Source organism: Phacochoerus africanus, chromosome 6, assembly GCF_016906955.1.
Source record: "Phacochoerus africanus isolate WHEZ1 chromosome 6, ROS_Pafr_v1, whole genome shotgun sequence".
In the NCBI taxonomy this organism is placed as follows: Eukaryota; Metazoa; Chordata; class Mammalia; order Artiodactyla; family Suidae; genus Phacochoerus; species Phacochoerus africanus.
The window spans coordinates 45536704-45561412 of record NC_062549.1 but is presented as its reverse complement, the minus strand read 5'-3'; the positions used below and the strand labels follow the sequence as shown (position 1 = coordinate 45561412).

At 38.5% G+C, this 24709-nt stretch overlaps 1 protein-coding gene across 2 annotated transcripts in view; it reads left to right on the top strand.

Annotated features, from left to right (window-relative positions):
• LRRC69 (leucine rich repeat containing 69) overlaps window positions 1–24709 on the top strand; it is a 90565-nt gene that overhangs the window by 3338 nt on the left and 62518 nt on the right. The window contains exons 2-5 of one of the 2 annotated variants that reach the window (XM_047783625.1): window positions 12168–12294; window positions 18210–18282; window positions 21233–21428; window positions 23721–23792. The exons of the other annotated variant lie outside the window; for it this stretch is intronic. Coding sequence (XP_047639581.1) covers window positions 12168–12294; window positions 18210–18282; window positions 21233–21428; window positions 23721–23792 — 468 coding nt within the window. The remainder of the gene's footprint in view (window positions 1–12167; window positions 12295–18209; window positions 18283–21232; window positions 21429–23720; window positions 23793–24709) is intronic. 2 annotated transcript variants of the gene reach the window in all.

The window sequence follows — 24709 nt, the reverse complement described above, 5'->3', positions numbered from 1 at the left end:
AACAGTTTAACTCATTAGAAGCCAGGCTTCTTGTGGTTTATCTTTAAAGTGCTTTACAAGTCATACTTAGGCTAATGGCATTATTGTTTAGCTGTTGTGAACTCGCAATTTTTTTTTCATGTAGAGTCTCCAAGTTTGTGAAATTTTGAAAAAAAAATCTATTTCTCCTTTATAATGGGGATTCTAGAAGCAGATTGAATAAAATGTGCTAGAAACCCTCAAAAGATGGATAGATGTTATTTATACAGCTTAGAAATACTGCTTATTATCACGGTTGCTAATAAAAGAGGCAGAAAAAGCTTCCAGAGAAAGAGGTTAGAGAGTGCTCAGAGCCCTGGATGAGTGTTTGAAGATCCTGGATAATTTAATTGGTAAGTTCAGCCACTTTCCAACTAAACATAAAAGTCCTGGATACTTTAACCAGTTCAGCCACTTACCAACTAAATATAAGGCATTTACATTCACTGGGTCTCAACTTTTGCCTTCATTTATTCAAAGCCATACTTAAGTATTGAGCACTAGCTATGTCTTGGGTGATCTGGCATCTTAAAAAAAAAAAAAAAAAGATGGAAATACCTGACCTCATGGAGTTTATGTTCTAGTCAGAAGACATGCAAGAAACAAACAAGCAGAACAAACAAGATATGAGGAAGTGATTACTGTTAAGGAGAAAAATAAAGCAGAGAAAGCAGGCAGGGCACATTGTGACATTCAGCTTAAATGCTGCCCAGTGGCCTTGTGGTCTTCAGAACTTGGTGATGCTTAATTATGTCATTGTTTAAAGATCATAAAAATTCTTACTCTAAAAATTTTCTATGAAACCCCTGAATGTGTTTTATAAAAGTTAGTCTGCATTCTTTCTTGTATTGCTACAGGTTGTACTTTTATTAATAATGATTGAAACTATCCTCCTAGCATATTTTGGGGGGATGGATACTGTGCTTGCCTTTTGTACTAGTGTTTCCTTTATCACAATAGGAATTCCAGTTTGCCCCAGTATACTGATTTTTTTGGGGAGGGGTCATATTTTCCATAGAATGCACAGCATTAAAATAGTTTTGATATCTTCTAAATTGCTAAGACAAAATTAATAGTTCAAAATTTTTGCACTCATAAAATGATATGCAATAGAATAACAATATCCACCATTTACTGAGAGCCAGGCACAATGCTAGGAACTCTTTGTTCGTTTTGAACTCAGTTATTATCGTTACTCTCATACGGTTGACAAAATTCATGGTTCAGGAAGAAGTTAAGCCATATGTCAAAGTCCCTTAACAAGTGAATACAAGTATAAAACTAGGTCTCTTTTGAGGTTGCTTTCAGCTCTATTATTACTCTGTACACTTAATTGGTGGGGAGTCCAATTTATAGCTGCTAAAAACCCTGAAAACTGGGTTGCCTAAAAATGGAAGATTTGAACACTCCATGGAATGTTCCCACTCTCCATTTGCTACATACCCATTCTTTTGACAAACATTTAATCTCTATCTCCTTGTGTCTATGCTGATCCTGAGGATACAAATGTAAAAAAAAAAATCAGTCTTTGTCTTCATATTAGGAGTTAAATCAAATGTTAATATATGCAAAACTCAGTGCCTGAAATTGGAACTTTTCCATAAATTAGAGTTGCTGTTATGATTATTATTACCATTATGGTCTAACTAGCAACAATGATAAAATGGGAGCAGATTCTTTAGTGAATACAGATTCTATCCCTTCTTTTTTTCTTTGCTAATTTGAGTAGTGAAACTGGAAATTTTCAGTCACTTCTAATGACATGAGAAAAATGGGTTAATGTCTTATAATTTATGGTGAATGCATTTGGCCTAGGACTAATGAAATGCTGGGATAGGAAGGACGTTCAAAAAAGGACTTTATTATGACTCTCGAGGGTAGAGACCTTGTTTTGCCCCTAGTGCCTGGCACTTAGTAAACCATCAAATATCAGCTTGAGTAGAATGGGATTGTAAGCCATTTTCAAGGTCCAACTTAATTAAACACAGTGATTATGGCAGTGTCTAGGAATAAAGATCCCTCATAGGTGAATCAGTTATAAAGTCCACAAAGAAACAAATAGCCTTTCTAATTGTGTACAGCATTGTTGACATGCGTCATAAGGCCAATGATAGTACAGCAATGTTCCCCTTAAGTGGCTCACATGTGTGGCTGCCCAGGACAAAGATATAATCTGCCATAACCTTTTATTTGACCATAAACAATTGACAGTAAATAAAGGCAACTCTAAGCAGAGCTGGGTAGTTTATAAATTGTTACTGTGTCCCTAGTCTCACCTTTTCATTCGTTTAATGTCCTTTTTGATGACCCCAGCCTAATCACCTTTCTTCCTCCTTCCCTTCTTGCCTTCCTTCCTTCTTTCCTATGTTCAACAAAGAGTCATTGTGCCCAGTGGACTGGGCATTCTGCTAGATGTTGACAATACAAAAAGGAATAAAAACATTCATGTGCCCCTACTCTCAGGTTTAGTGGAGAAAGGTAATCAAATATACAAATAGATGTAAAAGTATAATTGTGAAAAATGCCATGAAGAAGAATTATATTGTGTTATGAGGAACTGCAGCCAGAGAAATCAGGGAAGGTAGTCCTGAGAAGTGCAAGTGAGGTAAGATCTGAAGGATGGAGTTTTGCACAGGAACATGCAAGAGAAAAAGTGTGAGCAACAACTTTCCCTATCTCTTCCTCCTTGGGCATTCTGGTCACCAAGCCTGGAAGAACAGAAAGAATCTGATGTTATTTGTACTGTTTGTCAGCATCAAGCCTGGAAATGTGCTCTTCCTCCGTCAAGTAGATAATGCCTCCTGTTTTCTAAGCTTGATTTTTCTATCAAAACAAGGCTTTCTTATACTGGTTTATTGTATCCTGTCCCAGCACAAAGGCACCTAATGAATTCCCTTCTCTCTAATATCACTTTCCTCCCTCCTTTGCCTCTCTTGTATGCCCAATCCTGCATTAAGCTTCCTGCATCCCTACTGGAACTTCTGCTTCTTTCTCTGTGTGGCAGGTGTCCAGAAGAGCCCATAGTGCAAGACTATTTGAAATGAGGACTCCATATATTGCATACAATTCTACTGTATGTGTGTGCGTGTACCTATATAATGAGTGTGTGTATGAATGAATGTATTATGTGCACACATGACAATTCTGAGCAACAATAATTTTTTTTTAAAAAAAGAGTTTTAAATTACTGTAAACAGTGTATGTAATGTATAAATTAGGAGTATAGGCCGTAGGGGGTTCCCATCGTGGCGCAGTGCTTAACGAATCTGACTAGGAATCATGAGGTTGCGGGTTTGAGCCCTGGCTTCGCTCAGTAGGTTAGGGATCCAGCGTTGCCGAGAGCTGTGGTGTAGGTTGCAGACACGGCTTGGATGGTGTTGCTGTGGCTGTGGCTGTGGCCGGCAGCTGTAGCTCCGATTGGACCCCTCTCCAGGGAAACTCCATATGCCGCGGGTGCGGCCCTCAAAATACAAAAGACAAAAAAAAGGAGTATAGGCCATAGGGTGAAGCTTTGTTATTGCACCATAAATCATAGCCTACACCTTAGATACCTTTTTGTAAAATTGGGGGTGCTGTTAAGTCCACATGAGGCAATGTACAAAGTTGTATGGCACAGTATTTGGTACACACTAAATTCTATTTAAGTGTTAGTCATTGATATTATTATTAATAATCCAGTCAGTACCTTTTCTTCTTAAATTTACTGTCATCTCTCCTAAGGCAAAGACGGCATTAAACCTAGAACCCATAATCCAGAGGCATCAATGGACATTGACATGTTTACTTCACATCCAAGATGTAAGAGGAAAGACACACATCTAGTTCAAGGCAGGCCACAGATAGGTTATAACTTAGAGGTATGAGTAGGCCAACACAATTAAATAAACCAATCCAAATTTAGGAAGATTTGAGAGACAGTATTTGGGACAAGTACACAAATAAAGATATAGAAAAGGTGACGTGGAGACTGGAAACATTTAGGACATATTAGGTAGGGAAATTCTTCACGGACTGATAATTAGGGCTGCTCTTTATATATAATACAGGAGGACAGGAAAAAAGAAATTTAAATGATAAAACATCCCAATCTTTAGATTCTTCAGCTGTGTAATGTTACAGGCAGACAGTAATGAGTACTAGTGTTAGGGTGGTTGCATGAGAGATGATAAAAATGCATCTAAAAGGAATTTTGAGAATAGGACTTGATGGCTGATTGAATTTAGGTGAAGAGAGAGAAAGTTCTAGGTGATTTGAAAGTTTGGCTCCCATATGACTATGAGAAAGGTTAGGGCATTAACCAAAGCAGGGATGGGAAAAAAAGACCACCTTTTTTTACTGGCATTGTCAAGTTTAGACTTTGAATTTAGAGCAACAACATCACATCCACTTGAAATATTTTTTGAGCCAAAATCAACAGGATGCAATTTTAATAGGGATGACTGTAAATTCCTAAATTTTAAGAAAATAATTCAACTGTATATGTTCAGGCCACGGGTTATCTCTTTGATAGTTATCTCCTTGACAGTGGATTTTTGTTGGCCACAGACAAAATTAATTATGCATCAACAATGTGCCCCACTGCTGAGAGAGTGCGTGCCATGTTAGGCTGCAGTAGAGTGTAGTCATCCGCCTAAGGGAGATTCCATGGTCCCAAAAGATCTATGCTATGAGATCACATTTCCTGTTTCCCCCTAGGCACCATGTTTCCAGAGAGGGGTACTCAGAAAAATTAGAGTATGGTGAGGATGTCTGGAAAATATGTCCTGAGGGAAATGGTTAAGGAAGAATGGAACAAATTCAGGGGAAATATGATAGCAGTTCAAATATTTTAAAGATTGCTATATTATATAGGAGAGAGGTGGGGGAATAAATTTATTTTTTTATGATTACTGCAGGAAGAATTGGATAGAAGTTATATAGTGCCTAGAGAAATAAAAATATATATATAAGTAAATAAATAATTAAAACTGCCTAACAAGATAAAAGAGCTATCCATTACTAAGTGTGTACATAAGAAAGGTGTATAGTTGGTCACTTGCATTTTATGTGCTGCACTAGGTGACTTATGAAAGTTCTTTCTTATTGTAAGACGCTATAATTCCCTGGGTCATGGGTCCAAGAGAAACCTTTTAGTAGCAATGGTGTCTTTCAATCTATGTCAGTATTCTAGATTCCAAAGGACACGAGAGTTACACTCAGAATATCAACAGAACTTCACTATGGATAACTATTAAAGTCATGTAAATTTTAAACTTAACAAGTAGTTTTCTCGCTTATGACTAAAGCCTTCCCTCAGGAACTACCCATAAACATCCAGAGTTACTAATGACAGACAGATGTGCTCTTTCTGGATGCTTTCTATTTCTGAAACCCTCTGTGAATAAAACATTATTTGGAACAACCTTGTCAAGGGATCCTAAAATATTTCACCTCAAATCCCACCATCTCCAAGAAATTTTCCTGAATGACTCAATCTGACCACTTTTTTATTCCATTATCTTGTCTTCTTTCCTTTAAATGTTTACACTTAACACTAATAGAAATTATTTTTTACTAATTTTTTGTCTACTTCACTTCCCAACATATAAGCACTATGAAAGGGGGATGGATCTTTGTCTTTTTTTCACTCCAACATTCAGAATAGACCAAGCACATAATAGACATATGATTAGCATGACTGGATTAGTGAAATATTTAGGTTGGGGCTTGAGATATTTTAAAAGGCAGCTCAGTCCTTGCTATGATGTCTCTGTATTTTTAGGGAATTGAGTGAAATTCTGACTGCCATCATGATAGAGTATAACCATCTGGTTTTTAAGATACCTTTATGAATTTAAAGGCCATTAGTGATTTTTTTTTAATTAATTAATTAATTTTTTTTTTTATTTTTTGGTCTTTTTGCTATTTCTTTGGGCCGCTCCTGCGGCATATGGAGGTTCCCAGGCTAGGGGTTGAATCGGAGCTGTAGCCACTGGCCTACACCAGAGCCACAGCAACGCGGGATCCGAGCTGCGTCTGCAACCTACACCACAGCTCACGGCAACGCCGGATCATTAACCCACTGAGCAAGGGCAGGGACCGAACCCGCAACCTCATGGTTCCTAGTCGGATTCGTTAACCACTGCGCCACGATGGGAACTCCCCATTAGTGAATTTTTTTTACGTTATCCTATTCTATCAAGAATAACACCAGTTCTATTCACTTCATTTTAGTTTAATTTTGAAATCATTTAAACGTTGAAGTTTTCAGTTGAACCGTCTTTATTTTCTCTATGTCATATTCTTGGTTTGGAGCTCAGAACTTCACATGGCAGCACTCTCTAGCCGAAGGGCCATGTAGGTAATGTGTTACCCAAACAAAATGCCTCTTCTTGAGTTACCTAACCATTTTTTTTCTTTGTCTTTTTGCCATTTCTAGGGCCGCTCCCGTGGCATATGGAGGTTCCCAGGCTAGGGGTCTAATTGGAGCTGTAGCTGCTGGCCTACACCAGAGCCACAGCAAGGCGGGATCCGAGCCGCATCTGCAAAGTACACCACAGCTCACGGCAACACCAGATCCTTAACCCACTGAGTGAGGCCAGGGATTGAACCCTGGTTCCTAGTCGGATTCACTAACCACTGAGCCACCACGGGAACTCCAACCTATCCATTTTATATCATCTTCTTGGGAGCTAAACTGAATGAGAAAACTAGATGTGGCTGTTAGTCACCCATGACATTTTTCTAGATTTCTCTTCAAAATTACCGTCCCTTGAAGCTCTTACATCTTCTCCTCCAAAGCCAAAGGTAGATGGCTTTGTTTCATATTTCATTACAGAAACAGATACTGTCAGTGAGGAAATCCCTCCCCCCTTTTTTTGCTGCACCCACAACATGTGGAAGTTTCCAGGCCAGGGACTGAATCTGAGCTTCATCTGCAACCCACGCCACAGCTGTGGCAATGCTGGATCCTTAACCCACTGTGGCACAGTGCAAACTCCCTCATCTTTCAATCACCAAATCTATCCACTGCCTTGATCTGCACGTACCTTCTCTACTTCCCTTCATACTTCCCCAATGAAAAGTTCCTGCTCTTATTCAAGGCTATCACCCACTTTTACTTTAGAGCCTTTCCTTTATCATATACTAAATGACTTTGATTCTGCAATTATCCCCCTCCTTATCTCATTAGTGTCTCATTAGCTACAAGATTATTTCCATCAGCATTTTAATAAGCTGTACTATATTTTATTATGGGGGAAACAAAACTTCCAGCACCTTCCTGATTTTCTAGTATTCCTTTGTAGCAGAAGATCTTTAAATAATTGTCTTTTAGTCATTGTCTTGGCTTTCTCACATTTTCTCCACAGCATGCTTCAGTTTCCTCCCCAGCATCTCACCTCTGTTGTTAAGGTCACCAATAACTCTCAGGCTGCTAAATCCAGTGGTTACTTCTATGCTTTTATTTTACTTAAACTTCCCTTGGGATTTGGCTCAAATCCTCCTTCTTAAGATAGCTTATGTTTGTTTTTCTTTCCCATTGGTTTCTGTGGCCCTTAGCAAGCTGGAGTCATTGATTTTTGTAATTTATTGAGGGTGTGCTCTCAGGAGTAAGGATATAAGGGAAGCAGAGCAGAGCAAAGAACCTAGGAAAAGTCGTGGTTTCAATAGAAATTTAGCTTCAGCCTTATCCCTCTAGAGTTCTGGAGCATGCCTTGCACCACAGAGGTAGAGCCTGGTTGTTATTTCCCCATATCCATGATGATTTATATAGGCCACCCTGGGAAGGTGGAGTAGAGGCATAAAATTTCCATGCATCTCCAGGTAAAGCTTCTCCTAGTAGCCATGGGAAATTCTTCAGAGAAGGATGCAGGACACAGTCTTCAACAGGAAATTTCACAGCAAGACTGAACACTGGCTCACTAACAGGGATCTAGTACATGAAATGCTGGAGACATCTGGTCCTTCCCTTCTTCACAGGCCATTCCTTTTTTACTAGTCTCAATCCTCTTCCCTGACTCTCATCCTTGGTAATCTTTTATAATCCCACGTGACAGCTTTTACTTGCTGAAGGCTCACAAATTTACCCTCTGATCTTGAACACCTTAGAGAATTCTAGACTTGCATTTAGAACTGCCTATTTGAAATTTCCACTTAACCATCTAAAAGGCGTCTTAATTTTAACATGGATCAAACAATTCTTTTTTCCTTGACTTTCCTCCAAAACTGCTCTTATTCCAGTGTTCATCTCGCAGGTGTTCAGGCTCAAACGCTGGATTCTATCCATGATTCTTCCCTTTCTCTTAGACTTCTCAAACTTCCACCTCTAAATGCAAGAAACATCTCAAATTCATCCGCTTCTTTCTATTTTCACCACGATTCTAACCCAAGTCATCGTCATCTCTTGTCTGGACCACTGCAGTCAATACTTTTGTGTGATCTCTGTGCTTCATCTTTTGCTTTCCCAAAGACTATTTATTTATAAAGCTGCCAGAGTGCTCTTGCTAAGACACAAATCCAACAATGCTACACACCTGCTCAAAATCCTACAGTCATGTCTCACTAAATTCAGAGGAAAATTCCAACCTCTTATCCAGGTTTACAACCATATGTAATCTGACCCAAACATACCTTTCCAACACTTTTTTTTTTTTTTGCTGAGTTTTCCTTCTACCCTCTATGCTCAACAACATCAGCCACATTTCTTGGCTCCTTAACCACACCAAGAATGTTCCTGGGTGGATGTATTTATTTTGGCGGTTTTTCCTTTCTTATTTTCACTCAGATTTCAGTTTAAAGATCAACTTCTAAGACAAGTTTCCTTGATCAACCAATCACTGTTTCCTCATTCTTTTAATTATCTACAGAGCACTTGATGCTGTTATTTTTCTTATTAATTTGTTTAGCCATTCATTCATTCAACTGTTGCTGTCTTACTGTGTAAGTGCTTTTACATTAAAGATCTTAAATGTCTCGGAGGTCCTGCGGTGGCTCAGCAGTAATCAGCAGTAATAACCCTGACTAGAATCCATGAGGATATGGATTCGATCCCTGGCCTCGCTCAGTGGGTTAAGTATTTGACATTGCTGTGAGTTATGGTGTAGAGGCCAGCAGATACAGCTCTGATTCGACCCTAGAAGTAGTGGCTTATAGTAGGCATACAATATGTATTTCTATTTTATTTTTGTCTTTTTAGGGCTGCACCCTCAGTATATGGAAGTTCCCAGGCTAGGGGTTGAACTGGAGCTATTGCTATAGGCCACAGCCACAGCAATGAGGGATACAAAGCTGCATCTGTGACCTACACTGCAGCTCACAATACTGGATCCTTAACTCACTGAGCAAGGCCAGAGATCGAACCTATTTCCTCATGGATACTAGTTGGATTTGTTAATTGCTGAGCCATGACGGGAACTCCAATATGTATTTCTAAATGAATGATTTTCTTAGAGATGATTACATGGTCAGTTTAGACTGCATTTTCAAAATAATTTGTAGATATATTTCTAAGCATCAAAAAGCAAAAACCTGGGAGTTCCCTTGTGGCACAGTGGGTTAAAGATCCAGCATTGTCACTATAGCTGCTCAGGTCACTGCTGTAGCACAGGTTCAATCTCTGGCCTGGGCACTTCCACATGGGTGTGGACAAAAACTAAACATTAAAAAAAATTAAAAAATGCAAAAACCCAGTTGTTAGTCAAGCCTGGTTATATCCTGTGATTTCTCTTTGCTATACCATGAAGTCAAATTACTTTGTCATCTTCATGTATCTGGGCCATACCCTTAGATGCTATAAAACACAATGGAAAAAATATAATTCATACATGAGAATTCATAGCATAATATGCAAAATGAGTGTATCAAAGTCTATGTCCTCAGAAATACCTGGACAGCATTGATGGTGTGGGAAATCACAAGCTCTGGTCCTTGTTACCTATTTACTTTTAAAAATATATGTTGCCATCTCTTTGTTGGAGACAATTCTCCATGAGTCTCTTAAGCATCTGCACATTTTCTAAGCAGAAGCACTGACTGCCTTTGTTCTGGACTAACTTTTAAAAGATGTTTATACAGCAGATAGCCTTGAAAATTAGAGATAGTGTCTCCCTCTGGAGCAAAGGACAGGCACAGTTACTGCCCATTACAAAAGATTCAGAGTCCCTAAAATAATGATTCCTTTCTGTAACAAACACATTGTGCAATTTGGGTATCATCTGACTCTCTGCCTTGCTGGTACAGAAGTAGCAATATTCTGAGCACTGCTCTTGCTATAAGTAATAAACTGTCTTTTGTCTCTTGCCAAGAGGTATCATGCTTTCTATCAGCATCTATGAAACTGTGACAAGTAAACTATGAGCTTATAAATTGGGTAAAATCTCAGAACTTTCACAGTCCTGACAATCTTTTATTTCTCTAAGGGGTTCTGCTCTCAGCACTAGTTGACTACTGTGAATTTTTCACTAAATTGAGGCAAAAGAAAGAAATTTATCTCCTTTTTGGAAAAGAGACTCCAAGTTGTTCCTATGGTTGGCAAATAGTGGTCCCCCAAAGATGCGCACATCCTAATCCCCATAATCCATGAATATGTTACGTTACATGTCAAGAGGAATTTAAGGGTGAAAATGGAATTAGAGTTGATAGTCAATGACTTTGAGATAAGGCAATTACCCTGGATTATCTGGGTGAGCCTGGTATTAATTATGAGTGTCTTTACATGGGAAGAGAGATTCAAGAGTGATGATTTGAGAAAGACTTGATGAGCCATTGAAGATGAGAAGAGGGGCCAGAACCCAAGGAAGGTGGGCAGCCTCTGGAAGCTAGAAAAGGCAAGAAAACAGATTCGATCCTAGAGTCTCCAAAACACAGAGACCTCTACCAACACCTTGATTTTAGGTCAGTGAGGCCTATTTCTGATATCTGATCACCAGAACTGTAAGATAATACAGTTAAGCCACAAAATTTGTGATAATTTGTTGCAGCTGCAATAGGAAACAAATTAGTCACAGACTCTGGGTTAAGTCTCTTCATTAGAATGGCTACGTGATATATTTTAAAAGACTTCACAAAGACTAAGGCTTCCAAGATGTTATTTAGATGTGTTATCTTTTGTTTATAGGATAGTGGTAATTCTCAGAGGAAAGCATGTATGGAAGTAGAACCTTTTCCATGAATTCCAAGGACAAGGAATTTCATTGTAAATATACCTAAGTCTACTTTTATAATTTTAAATTTAAACTTAATTTTTATTTATTTATTTATTTTGTCTTTTTAGCTATTTCTTGGGCCGCTCCCGCGGCATATGGAGGTTCCCAGGCTAAGGGTCGAATCGGAGCTGTAGCCACCAGCCTACACTAGAGCCACAGCAACGCGGGATCCGAGCCGCATCTGCAACCTACACCACAGCTCACGGCAACGCCGGATCATTAACCCACTGAGCAAGGGCAGGGACCGAACCCGCAACCTCATGGTTCCTAGTCGGATTCGTCAACCACTGTGCCACGACGGGAACTCCTAAACTTAATTTTTAATATTAATTTAAATAATTACCATACATCCATTCAAAATACCAAATGGTATTTATTTATTTATTTATTTATTTATTTATTTATTTATTTATTTATTTATTTTTTCTTCTGTCTTTTTAGGGCCACAGCCCTGGCATATGGAGATTCCCAGGCTAGGGATCTAATCGCAGCTGTCGCTGCCAGCTATACCAGAGCCACAGCAACGCGGGATCCAAGCTGCATCTGCAACCTACACCACAGCTCACGGCAACGCTGGATCCTTAACCCACTGAGCGAGGCCAGGGATCTAACCTGCAATCTCATGGTTCCTAGTCAGGTTTGTTTCCGCTGCACCAATATGGTAACTCCCAGATGGTATTTAAATATAAAAGATAAACTGCCTAAATTTTCTTTTTAATTGTTTTTCTTGTCTTGTGTTAACAATAATTTGTCAAAACTGTCATGATTCCTAAATTAACAAAGTGTTTGAACATGGAACTCAAATGACCTTTATTTATAAAGCTAATTTTAGGTATGTGTGAAATAATTAAGGTTATGTTGATGTTTTCTTAGCTTACTGGATCTCAGCAAAGGGGCTTAATTATTTCTTTCTTCTCATTTGAATGTAAATAATGTATGAGTTCATTAATCTCTATATGTTTGCAGTTGACAACACTAAATCTGGGAAACAACCTTTTAGAAGAAGTTCCAGAGGAGATGAAATACCTCACATCTTTGAAGAAGCTCCATTTATTTGGAAATAGGATTCATAGATTTGCACCTGGAGCATGTGGTAAGTTAGTCAAAGAAGAGCATCATTACAGTATCAATTTGGTACTAAAGTGAAAAAGGAACTTTACGTTTTAAACTTTTTTTGGTTAGAGATATGTACACTTGAAATTAGGGAATTTGAGGAACAACATTTGTTTTCAACTACCATATTACATATTTCTTTACATATTTCTTATAGAGCTAAGAAAATAAGTAAGCATTAGTGTTAGCAAATTCTCTACTTTTCAAATCAGTGTACATTTAGAGTCTTGAATCTGGGTACCCTTTCTCTGGGCCAGAGTGAAGACTAGTTAAAAGTCAAATCAAGAAAAGCTCTCCACAGCTCTTCTTGTTCTTGATTGCAATAGTATCTTTTTTTTTAAGTTGTTATTTCTACAATACAATTATTTTTCTACTGTACATCATGGTGACCCAGTTACACACACATGTACACATTCTATTTTCTCACATTATCATGCTCCATTATAAGTGACTAGACATAGTTCCCAGTGCTACACAGCAGGATCTCATTGCTAATCCATTCCAAAAGCAATAGTTTTCATCTATTAACCCCAAGCTCCCGATCCCTCCCACTCCCTCCCCCTCCCTTCAGGCAGCCACAAGTCTTTTCTCCAAGTCCATGGTTTTCTTTTCTGAGGAGATGTTCATTTGTGCTGGATATTAGATTCCAGTTATAAGTGATATCATATGGTGTTTGTCTTTGTCTTTCTGGCTCATTTCACTCAGGAGGAGATTCTCTAGTTCCATCCATGTTGCTGCAAATGGCATTATGTCATTCTTTGTTATGGCTGAGTAGTATTCCATTGTGTATATATACCACATCTTCCCAATCTAATCCTCTGTTGATGGACATTTGGGTTGTTTCCATGTCCTGGCTATTGTGAATAGTGCTGCAATGAACATGTGGGTGCATGTGTCTCTTTTAAGTAGAGTTTTGTCCGGATAGATGCCCAAGAGTGGGATTGCAGGGTCATATGGAAGTTCTATTCAGGTCTTTTGCCCATTTTTCTATTGGGTTGTTGGCTTTTTTGCTGTTGAGTTGTATAAGTTGCTGTGTAGTCCAGAGATAAGCCCTTGTCCGTTGCATCATTTGAATCTCTTTTCTCCCATTCTGTAAGTTGTCTGTTTGTTTTCTTTTTGGTTTCCTTTGCTGTGCAAAAGCTTGTCGGTTTGATTAGGTCCCATTGGTTTATTTTTGCTCTTATTTCTGTTGTTTTGGGAGACTGACCTGAGAAAATATTCAAAAGGTTGATGTGGGAGAATGTTTTGCCTATGTTCTCTTGCAGTAGTTTGATGGTGTCTTGTCTTATATTTAATTCTTCAAGCCACTTTGAGTTTATTTTAGTGAATGGTGTGAAGGAGTTTCATTGATTTGCATGCAACTCAATGGAGAAAAGCTGAAAGCCTTCCCACTAAAATCTAGAAGAAGACAAGAATGCCCACTCCTACCACTGTTATTCAACATAGTACTGGACGTCCTAGCCACAGCAATCAGACAAACAAAAGAAATAAAAGGCATCCATAGAAGAAGAGAAGAGGTAAAACTGTCACTGTATGCAGATGACATGATACTATATACAGAAAACTCTAAGGACTCAACCCCAAAACTACTTGAACTGATCAACAAATTCAGCAAAGTAGCCAGATAAAAGATTAACATTCAAAAATAAGTTGCATTTCTGTATACTAACAATGAAATATTAGAAAAGGAATACAAAAATACAATACCTTTTAAAATTTTACCCCCCAAAAATCAAATACCTGGGACTACACCTGACCAAGGAGGTAAAGGACTTATATGCAGAGAAGTATAAAACATTAATCAAGGAAATTAAAGAAGATGTAAAGCAATGGAAAGACAGTCCATGCTCCTGGGTTGGAAAAAGTAATATTGTAAAAATGGCCATACTACCCAAAGCAAAATACAGACTCAATGCAATCCCTAGAAAATTACCCATGACAGTGCTCACAGAACTAGAACAAACAATCCAAAAATGTATACAGAACCACAAAAGACCCAGAATTGCCAAAGCAATCCTGAGGAACAAAAACCAAGCAGGAGGCATAACTCTCCCAGACTTCAGGCACTATTACAAAGCCGCAGTCATCAAGACAGTGTGGTACCGGTATCAAAACAGACAGACAGACCAATGGAAGAGAATAGAGAACCCAGAAACAAACCCAGACGCCTATGGTCAATTAATCTTTGACAAAGTTGGCAAGAACATAAAATGGGAAAAAGACAGACTATTCAGCAAGTATTGCTGGGAAACCTGGACAGCTGCATGTAATAGTATCTTAAATACTAAGTCACAATTGTTGATGAAGATGCTAAGCTTAATCAACTAGGGAAAAATTTAAAGAAAAGATATAAGATCAAATAAATGGTATATTTTCTTTTTGTTTCCCTTACACTAATAATTTCTCCATTGAATATGACACTTTTCCTATTTAATATAGGTAGAGTATCCTTAAGGACAGAACACATGACAAAGAGATCCAGGTAATTTTTATAGCTTCATTAACTGATGTAAGGCACTTCATGACTGTGTGTCTCCAACAGTAAAATTAGAACTATATAATAGAATTTATAAAGTTCTGTGAACTTTTGAGGCATGGGTTCTATATATCATCACTGTCATCATTGAGCACCATTTATTAAGGGTATTATTTCATGGGGCCTCAGTTAAGGGTATATTTAGCAAGAGCACAGGTAGATTCTGGTACTATCTCTTTAAAGTACTTTAAATATTAGTCATGTATCTTGGAGAAATGTTTTTCCCCAAAATAATAACCATAACAAACTCTTACTGATGGTATGCATATTACATATACAAAGCTATAGATTCAGGGTTCGATAACAATTTACTTCGGAAGAAAACAGTTTATACATTAAGAAAAAATTAAGGGCATATAAACAAATAGACAATACTATTTTATGAGCTATAATGAGGGGACAAACAGGTAAAAATTGATGTACAAATAAATTATTATTATAAATGATATTAAGCAACCTAATTCATGTACTTTAGGCTTCTGTAAAGAAATTGTTTCTCATGCTGCCCTTAAAATTTGAGGTTTAAAAAACATATGTATTTGCCTACAGTGCCCCTGAATGTCTATAGTTTCTCTATTTATTGATTTGGGGCTGTTGAACTTTGAGAAATCCCATGTGAGTGACATAAACTGTATTCTTTGCCAGACCTTGATTTTCCAAGGGCAGAAGTAGTTTGAGGTCAAAGAGTTGAGCACTGTCCAGCATGCATTGCATGGTGCTCCCCTACCACAACCCCACCAGAGTAGACAGGGCCAGGGAAAGACGTGTCACAAGCTGGGCCAGTCAGATTCTCTTTCTTAGGGGTTATGACAGAGTTTAAAACAGTTTAACTGGTCTGTGGTAACCACATGAACTAAGACAGAAGTTGCAAACTGGTCACCTGTGGGATGAAACTGGTTCACAAATAGGTTGGTTCTGTTTTTGTATGCCTTTCTAAAAATGTAAATCAGGGTTCTCAAATTTGCAAATCAAGAGTCCATGTAAAAGTCTGGATCTCTAGCTCTTTTTTTGACTGTTTTACAAAAGAAAGGTTAGGCAAAACTGGATTCACATTCCCATGTCACAGCAACTGGCAGGAGCCAGCTGAATGGCAGCAGCCCTGCTGGAAAAAGCATGTGCTCACCTGTTCAGGGCACTTCCACCAGGTTAAACTCCTGCTAGGCCCACTGTTGTACGTTGAGTTATCTTCTTGGTTCCCCTAGGCATTTCAATTTGAGAACTCTACTCCGCGACCATTCAAATGCAGGAGTTGTGGGATGGCTATATGGACGCATGGAAAAGTAAAGAAAATCTATTCAAAAGTTAAGGAATGACAGAGTTCCCATCATGGCCCAGTGGTTAATGAATCCGACTACGAACTATGAGGTTGCGGGTTCGATCTCTGGCCTTGCTCAGTGGGTTAAGGATCCAGCATTGCTGTGAGCTGTGGTGTAGGTCGCAGACTTGGCTCGGATCCTGAGTTGCTGTGGCTCTGGCATAGGCTGGCAGCTGTAGCTCCGATTAGACCCCTAGCCTGGGAACCTCCATATGCCGCGGGAGCGGCCCTAGAAAAGGCAAAAAGACCAAAAAAAAAAAAAAAGTTAAGGAATGAGGAGTGGGGGAAAGAGAGAGCATATGAATATAAAAGTGAGAGAAGCTATAATAAGAAAGGAAACTCTATGTTCTGCAGAGATTTCCAGAGAATATAATCTACTAGACTTTGAGAAGCTCCTGGGCAGAAACTATTAGCCTTGAGCTGGCGGAGGTATCCCTGGACATCACAACCTGGTTCAGTGGTTCAGAAGAAGCATCATAAACCCAGGAGACCCAAGCATGAATATTTCTGTGACTATTAGGAGCAGCCCAAGGGCTAAGTATAACATAACCCATACTTACAGTTCAAACAACACAGGTTGAACTGCGGGTCCATGTAGGGCTGGATTTTTCAAAGGTGAATACTGAAGCACTGCAGTCACAGGGTTGGATAAATCCTGGGTTGCAGCGGAAAAGCAGTTAGGAGGGTTGACTTTTTCCACTCTGCAGAGGGTCTGTGTCCCTAATGCTCCCACATTGTTCAAGGGTCTACAGTATATCTTCATATATGAGCCTAAAATTATATATTATGTATATACTTTATGCATGTATATGCATATATTTATATTAACATGACCTGCTGACTCGGCTGCCGCAGGGGCTAGCACGTTGAACGTAGGATGTGGGAGGCCCCACAGCTCATGGGGAAGTATAAGGCCAAGTCCAACTGGGAGAAACCTTCCCACCTTGGCCCCAGGAAAAGAGGCACCTGTAAAGCTGGGTACACCAAGTCAGAAGTCACTTCGAATTCAAGCAGCTGGTGGTGAACACTGACTTCAAGGAGATGCTGGTGAGCAGCACCACGATGGTTTCCACGACATCAATATGCAGGTTGGCGCCAGCTTAGCATTTTGCACAGGAGTGGATGCCAGGAGACCGCCTCGGGCCACAGGGTAGTACCGGCACAACCGGCGGGGAAGATGGTCATAACCGGCCCTTATTATGTTGAATTTGTCTTGAGCGCCCTGCAGAAGCTAGTGACCAAGGAGGACTTGTTCCTCACGAAATAGGGCAGAGAATTTCCCAGCTCCTCGGAGTCTCCAGTGAAGAACATCAACAAGCAGCTGTTTCCTAAGCTAACAGAAGTCTACTTCCACTTCAAGATGACCCCGACCCTGGAGATGCTCCAGCACTTGAACACACTTTATGTCCATTTCACCCACTTCTCCAGGAACTTCTCGCTGCTTGGTGCCAAAGAGACCACAGTGCTGGGAAGCCGCGCAGATGGTGGGACTGAAGAGAAAAGAACCACGTGCAACTGAGGCGAGCCCGGCTGTAGCAGGTCAGGCGTGCATATGCGCAGGGAGGAGATGCAGCCTTTGTTCAACCTCGCCCTAAGTGTGCACACACAGGTGCCTGTGGGCTGTAGTGCGTTTGCCTGATTTTCCGCCAAGGTTTTTTGTTGGGTGGCTGAGTTGGCTTGTCAAAAAGACCCTTTAAACTTCATTCATTATTCATTCGCTTAGCAAACATTTAAGGGACGACTGTTCCGAGTTTCTAACACAAAAACTAAAGTAACCTTGGGTTCTGGTGCCCTTTAGTTTTTGGTTCCAGTTTGTGGTGAGTCTGGTTATACTCTCCTCTCTCCTCAGGCACTGAGATTTAGCTTTGTGACTTTGTGATAACTTCTGCTTTTTTGCTTAAACTAATTTAAGAGGCTGTCAGTTACCAGCAGCCCAAAGAGAGTTGGTCAAGGCAAGAAACAGGGAGGAAAACAAAAGGTGTATAGAAAAGTGGCTAAAAAATTATTTTAAACAGATAAAATGACTAAAATTATTTTCTAACAGATGGCTTACAAAATTTGATCCTGCTTAATCTGAACAACAATCAGCTTACATGGATTCCTCAGGAAATTGTCAGGTAATTTTGTTAATAATGAGAGTTGGTTATTGCTCCCTCCCCCCAACTTTACGCTCAACCCCAGCTTTCCTCCAACCCCCCGACTCCGTCCATCATCCATGTGTATACGTAGCCTCAGGTGCTTGTGGGATTTGTACATACCTAGTCCAGAGGCACCTGAAGGACTGAAGCAAGCCACTAATTTTAAGCAGATGATTCTTTAAACATGTCAGAGAAATGAGAAACAGTATGACTTGGTGGTCTATAAAAGTGAGGGTTTGAAACAAATGTCTAAAGTTGCTTATGTTATTGATTTCTCAGCTGTGGGGTTCTTGGAGCTTGCTTCACTGAAGAATTGGGGATTTTAAATTTTATTTCATATTAGTATTGTGAAACAGTTTCAATCTGATGGAAAAGGTAATATAAACTCAGACACTTTAAAACCAAGATGTCATTTTCATAAAAAAACCCTCAACTTTTTAAAATCATTAACCAAAAAAAAAAAAAAAGAATAAAATACTCTTTTTCCTTATCTGCACATGTGTGCAGATGGGCTGCTGTTTCAGTGACTTTGGAACCAGCTGAAGGCCTTATCCTTCTGCAGGTGAAATACCTTCTTGGGCTTTTCTTCTGACGGAGAGAGAACCCTACTTGGGTTTACTTTGGAGACTCACTCTCTTTATTGCCTGTTGAACAGAAATAGATGTATTATAACATAAGAGCATTCAGATTTTTAAAGGAAGATACAAAACTGTGAATAGTTTTCAATAAAGGGCTTTCTGTAGCACCTAAGGTCTATTCCAATTCACTTGTGTATACCTCTAGTCAATGAATTTTTTCTCCAGATATTCTTACAGAGAAAGTAATGCTTTAAGTCAGAGTAACAGAAAAAAGTTTGGAGCTACTGAATTCCTGAAGAGGAGGAACATGTATAGAAATGAAAATGCCAGTAGTTGTCTGCTTGCTTTTTTTACCTATTCAGCTAACCAATTGATGTTTGTGATGTAATGGACACCTTGGAAGATCTGTTGAACTAGGTTCATGTCATATCTTTGTGCAGCTAGCCTTATTACCTTGGGCAAATAATTTAACTGTCTTAGACCTTGGCTTTCTCATCTTTAAAGGAAGAATTTTGAGGATATGAACTTCAAAATTCTTGCAGCTATATAGCATGTATTATGATTTCAAAATTTAGTAAACTTAAGTCTTTTTGGAGAACAAAGTACAATATTGTCTTTCATTAAATATATTCTTAACTATTTTTTGTAGGTTTTTTGATATTATCATAAATTAAATTTTAAAAACTTTTATTTTCCAATTGTCTGTGGCTACAATATAGACAAAAGATTTTATATTGTGACTTTGTAGTCTGTGACCCTATTTCTGGTAGGTTTTGTTTTTTGTATTCCCTGTCTTTAACATTTTAACATTTAGTGTTTTGACTGTCTCTTTCATTTTTGAAATACTTTTCCCCCATACCTTTAGATATTCCCTGTTAACCTGGTTCATCTTCTATTTTTCTGCTCATGCCTCCTCTGGATGCCTTTTTTTTTGGAGGGGGGGCAGATATTCATATTTCTCAAGAATCTTTTTGTTGGCTTCCTCTCTGTCTCCTCCTGCCCTTTCGTTGTTGTTCTTTCTGTCAGTCTCATCTATTCACTTGGCTTCCTCTGTTGGATTCATAGTGTCTTTCCCCAAATCTCTCTCACTAGCACTGACCACTCGCCTAAGCTCTAGTCCCCCATTTTTTTTTTTTTTGTCTTTTTGCTATTTCTTGGGCCGCTCCCACGGCATATAGAGGTTCCCAGGCTAGGGGTCGAATCGGAGCTGTAGCTGCTGGCCTACGACAGAGCCAGAGCAACACGGGATCCGAGCCGCATCTGCAACCTACACCACAGCTCACGGCAACGCCAGATCGTTAACCCACTGAGCAAGGGCAGGGACCGAACCCGCAACCTCATGGTTCCTAGTCGGATTTGTTAACCACTGCGCCACCACAGGAACTCCTAGTCCCCCATTTTTAACTGTCTAGAAATGTCTCCTTGTTCTCTTACTACTTTAATCTCAAAAATTCAACCTTGAGATCATTACTCGAGTTGTCATTCTTAGCTTTGCAAGCAGACACACCTGCATTTGAATCTTTGACACTGTTATCTCTTGGTAAATTGGGCAAGTTATTCACTGCCTCTAATCTTTTGTTTTCCTCATTTCTGGATTAAGAGTAGTAATTTCAACCTTGGTGTCATGCTGTTGATGAAATGTAAGGCACAGGTGCTCAGTAGTGCTAATTTCTTCCTGCTTCTTTATTCAGAGTATTAACATTTTCTCAGTTTTGCTATGCCCTCCTGTCGCCCTAATTTACAAGTTCTGTTATTCAAGGCCAAGTTTAAAATGTCAGTTTTTCCAAAATGCTTATGATAGACCTTAGGTACTATATCTGCAGTTACAAACTCAAATCTTAATCCTTTACTTCCTGTTTGTTGGCATTTTCTACCCTCATTTTATGACTCTATCTAATATCTCCTCTGGACCATGACATACATAAGGGCAGAATTTGTGGCCAATCTGTCCTCGAATCTTCCATAGCAACTAGTGGTATAGGATATATGATTTATATCTATATCTGTATCTATCTATATCTGTGTGTGTATATGTCTTCCTTTGTCCTCTGGCTTCCTCTTCAGTATAGCCAATGTAGCTGTACAAAGAGTTGAAATAGAATTTTCTTTTTCTTAAATCTAGGTTTTAATATTTTAACACAAGCTGTCTGATTATAAAATATCTTCAAAAGTTAGATTACAGCAATAAAGACTTTCATGCTCAAATAATTTATAGTAGCCATGAACATTTGACTGAGGTAAGGCTCAGATAAGCTACAAAAAAATTTGAATTCACACATGGCTCTAATAAGTGGTATAATGAACTTTCTTATTCTTGTGAGTTTCATTCATATGCTTTGTTTATGTTTTAGATTAAAAAGCCTTACATATTTGAGTCTAAATAATAATCAGCTAGTCAGCATTCCTAGAGAACTTTGTTTTCTTGAAACTCTTTCTGAACTTCAGCTTAACTACAATCAGCTCATTTGCATACCGGAAGAGATTAAGTTCTTAAAGAAGCTCCAGAAGCTTCTTCTAAGCAGGAACAACATTGAATATTTGCCAGAGGTAAGCAAAAGATGGAACCAAATTTTCTTTTGTCGGGGAAGAACTCACTACACCATGATGGGGAGCAGTTTTAGAATAGATTTGGGCATCTGAGTACAGGCCTTGGTTTGCTTTCCCTCTGATTAGGTGTAGTCAGTTCCCAAACGCTTATGACAAAGGAGGGTTATAACTTGGATTTTTTTGTATAGCCGGGGTGCCAGATTTAGTAGAGAAAAATACAAGATGCTTACTTAAATTTGAATTTCAGATATGTATTGCATGGGACATACTTTTATACATTAAAAAAATTGGGGGGGGGTCTGAACTTTAAATTTAAGTAGTCTATATTTTATCTGGCAACTCTATATATAGCACAAAATATAAATACATTTTGGTTTTGGAATATGTGCTAGATATCTTCTATTCCTCCTTTATATCAACTCCCCATCCTTTTCTAACCTGCTCTGTGCCTGGAAGACTGACCTGTATGGGCAACAGTGAGCCTCTTTGTCTTCTGGCTTCCTCTTGGATATGGCCAATGAGAGGCATTCGCAGGAGGTGAAAGGGCAGAAGGAGAGTGTGTACTAGATGGTGTTCCCCCTCCTTGATAGGGTACTATGAGTTGCCTGCCTGACTTTCTAGAAGGTCATAGCTAATGTCAGGGGATCTTTGATGAATATTCCTACATTCCCTGGGGCCTGGGGTGGTATAGAACTCCCTGCTATTGCTGGCATTTAGGAACTTTGTGGGTTTAAGGAACTATCTTTCTTGGTTTAGAGAATCTTATTGGTTTCCCTAAACCCTGTCAAACTTTTATAAATAGTGGCTTTATTAAAAATTCTCCTTAAATTTCCCAGTTTGACAGTACTGTTTCCTGTTAGGAACCTGTTACCGTCCTTACTTATGCAAATTAGAATTAATTTGATGGGAGGAAATGCATGTCATATAGTAAACTGAAGAATACCTACTGTCATTTTTCTCTCAAAAAGGTATTCCCTTTGAAAATTCTGTGCACACTATAATGTCATATGTAATTACCAAGGTGTAGGCTGTAAATAAATTTACTTCAAAAATTTTATTCTTATATTCCTTAAAAATCCTACTTAACTATAAACAAGAAAATATCTTGGAATTATAGAATAAACCTCTTAAAAGTGTGTCTCCCTTTATTTGAGGGAAAAACAATAACAACAGTGACAGGATCATCATGAAGCATTATTTAGTGTTCATAACAACTTTATCATATAGCTCTTATTATACCCATTTTAAAATAAAGATCAGAGAGCTTATGTGGCTTGAATACAGTTTGCAAAGGTCCAGAAAGGGGCTCAGATCCTTGTTTATTTAACTTAAAAGTCTTTATTCCAAATCAATAATCTTACTACAATTTTTAAAATCCCAAGGTGTTTAGACTTTAAAAAATTTGAATGATGAAAAGTCCTGTCCTGAATTATCATATGAAGAATGCCTATGATCATTTATGTTGTTGTACCTTTAATATGATTCCGTCTATCATTGTTCTTTTGGCCTGCATTATAAATGATAAGATATTACAGAAAATACTCATTTGTTTTGATAATGAGTAAATTATGAATCATTTCCTTGTACATTGTAAATTATGTGTCTGTCCGCACACGTATATGAGTTATATATGCTCATCCAGTCACACTGGGCATATGGATAGAGACTAACATGGTTTTTTCCCCTTATGGGGAAAAGATTGTTTTAGCACAGTGCTATGCAAAAGAGAGATGTTGAAATAAATGCCAGTGGAATTGTTGATAGCTACAGCTTTCTAGGATTATGTCTGTTTTCTGTTTCCCAAAGTTTCTTTCTATTTTAATGATAGAAATATCTATTAAGTGGTGTGTATTAGGCCCTTTAGTAAGCACTTTCTGATTAGTAACTTATTTAATCCCCTCAACAGCCATGCTGAAGGTAGAGGCTTCCATTAACATTTCCATTTTACAAACAGAGAAACTAAAGTACAAAGGTTAAGAAATTTGCCCATAGATACACAGTAAGGGTCAGGTGAATTTGAATCTGCAAATATTTACTAAAAATAATCTAATTCTTGGCCACCATATTATGCTGTCCCAGAGTGATCAGAGGAAATGGAGAATTAATTCAAAGAACTCAAAGAATATGGTGATCCAGGCATAGTGATCTCCTTGGGGAGATATACTGAAGAACTGATCAGGTAATTAGGAAAGGTGGTCAATCCCATCAAATCTAAACTTATAAGGAATATTTATGATTCTATATATTGGATTTTAAAAAAGCTGTCCCTCCCCCTTTTGTTTCCTGACACAGGGACTTTGTAATCTTTTAAACCTAAGAATCCTAGACATAGCTGGAAATGTTATTCAGATGTTTCCACCAGGAGTAAGTACTGTCAACTTCTATTACAACTGAAAAATAATTTTGTTGATGCTATTGGGAATAGAAAAAGAGGCAGCCAGTAAAACCTGTAGTAATACAGATGACTCTGATTTGCTTTGTTCTAAATTTCAAAATCTCTTCTCTCCTTTTCTTCCTTTGTGTTCTGTGCCTGCTGAACTTGTTTGAACTCAGTGAAATCTGATTGCTGTCATAAATATTTTAATAAATTAGTTATGGTTAAGTGGTTTTTAAAATCACATACGTACTATTTCTGGTAATTTCAGACTTTTTGAAAATATTATTTTTTCAGAGCATAAATTTTTATCCCTTGTAATTAATACAAAGAAAACTCTTCTGTTAGTTGTTCTTAAGCCATAAACAATGAAAAATGCACTTTTTTCCATTTGAAAATTAATTTTGACTTTGCTTTAAGTAACTGAGAAACAGTTGGTCTTGGCAACTTCTAACTTTCAGGAAATTTCAGCTTTTCATATTGTATTTTTATATAGGACTGAGCACGTTTCCACATGCAAGGTTATATTTAGGAGCCTGTCAATCCAGAAGGTATTCAATAAGTAGTTGCTGATCCCTCAATTACTTCTTCTTCTTCTTCTTTTTTTTTTTTTGTCTTTTTGCCATTTTTAGGGCCGCTCTCGCGGCATATGGAGGTTCTCAGGCTAGGGGTCGAATTGGAGCTGTAGCTGCCAGCCTACGCCAGAGCCACAGCAATGCAGGATCTGAGCCGCATCTGCAACCTACACCACAGCTCACGGCAATGCCGGACTGTTAACCCACTGAGCAAGGGCAGGGACTGAACTGCAACCTCATGGTTCCTAGTCGGATTCATTAACCACTGCGCCACAACGGGAACTCCCTCAATTACTTCTTCTGACTGATCAACACTGAATTGAGATTTCAGT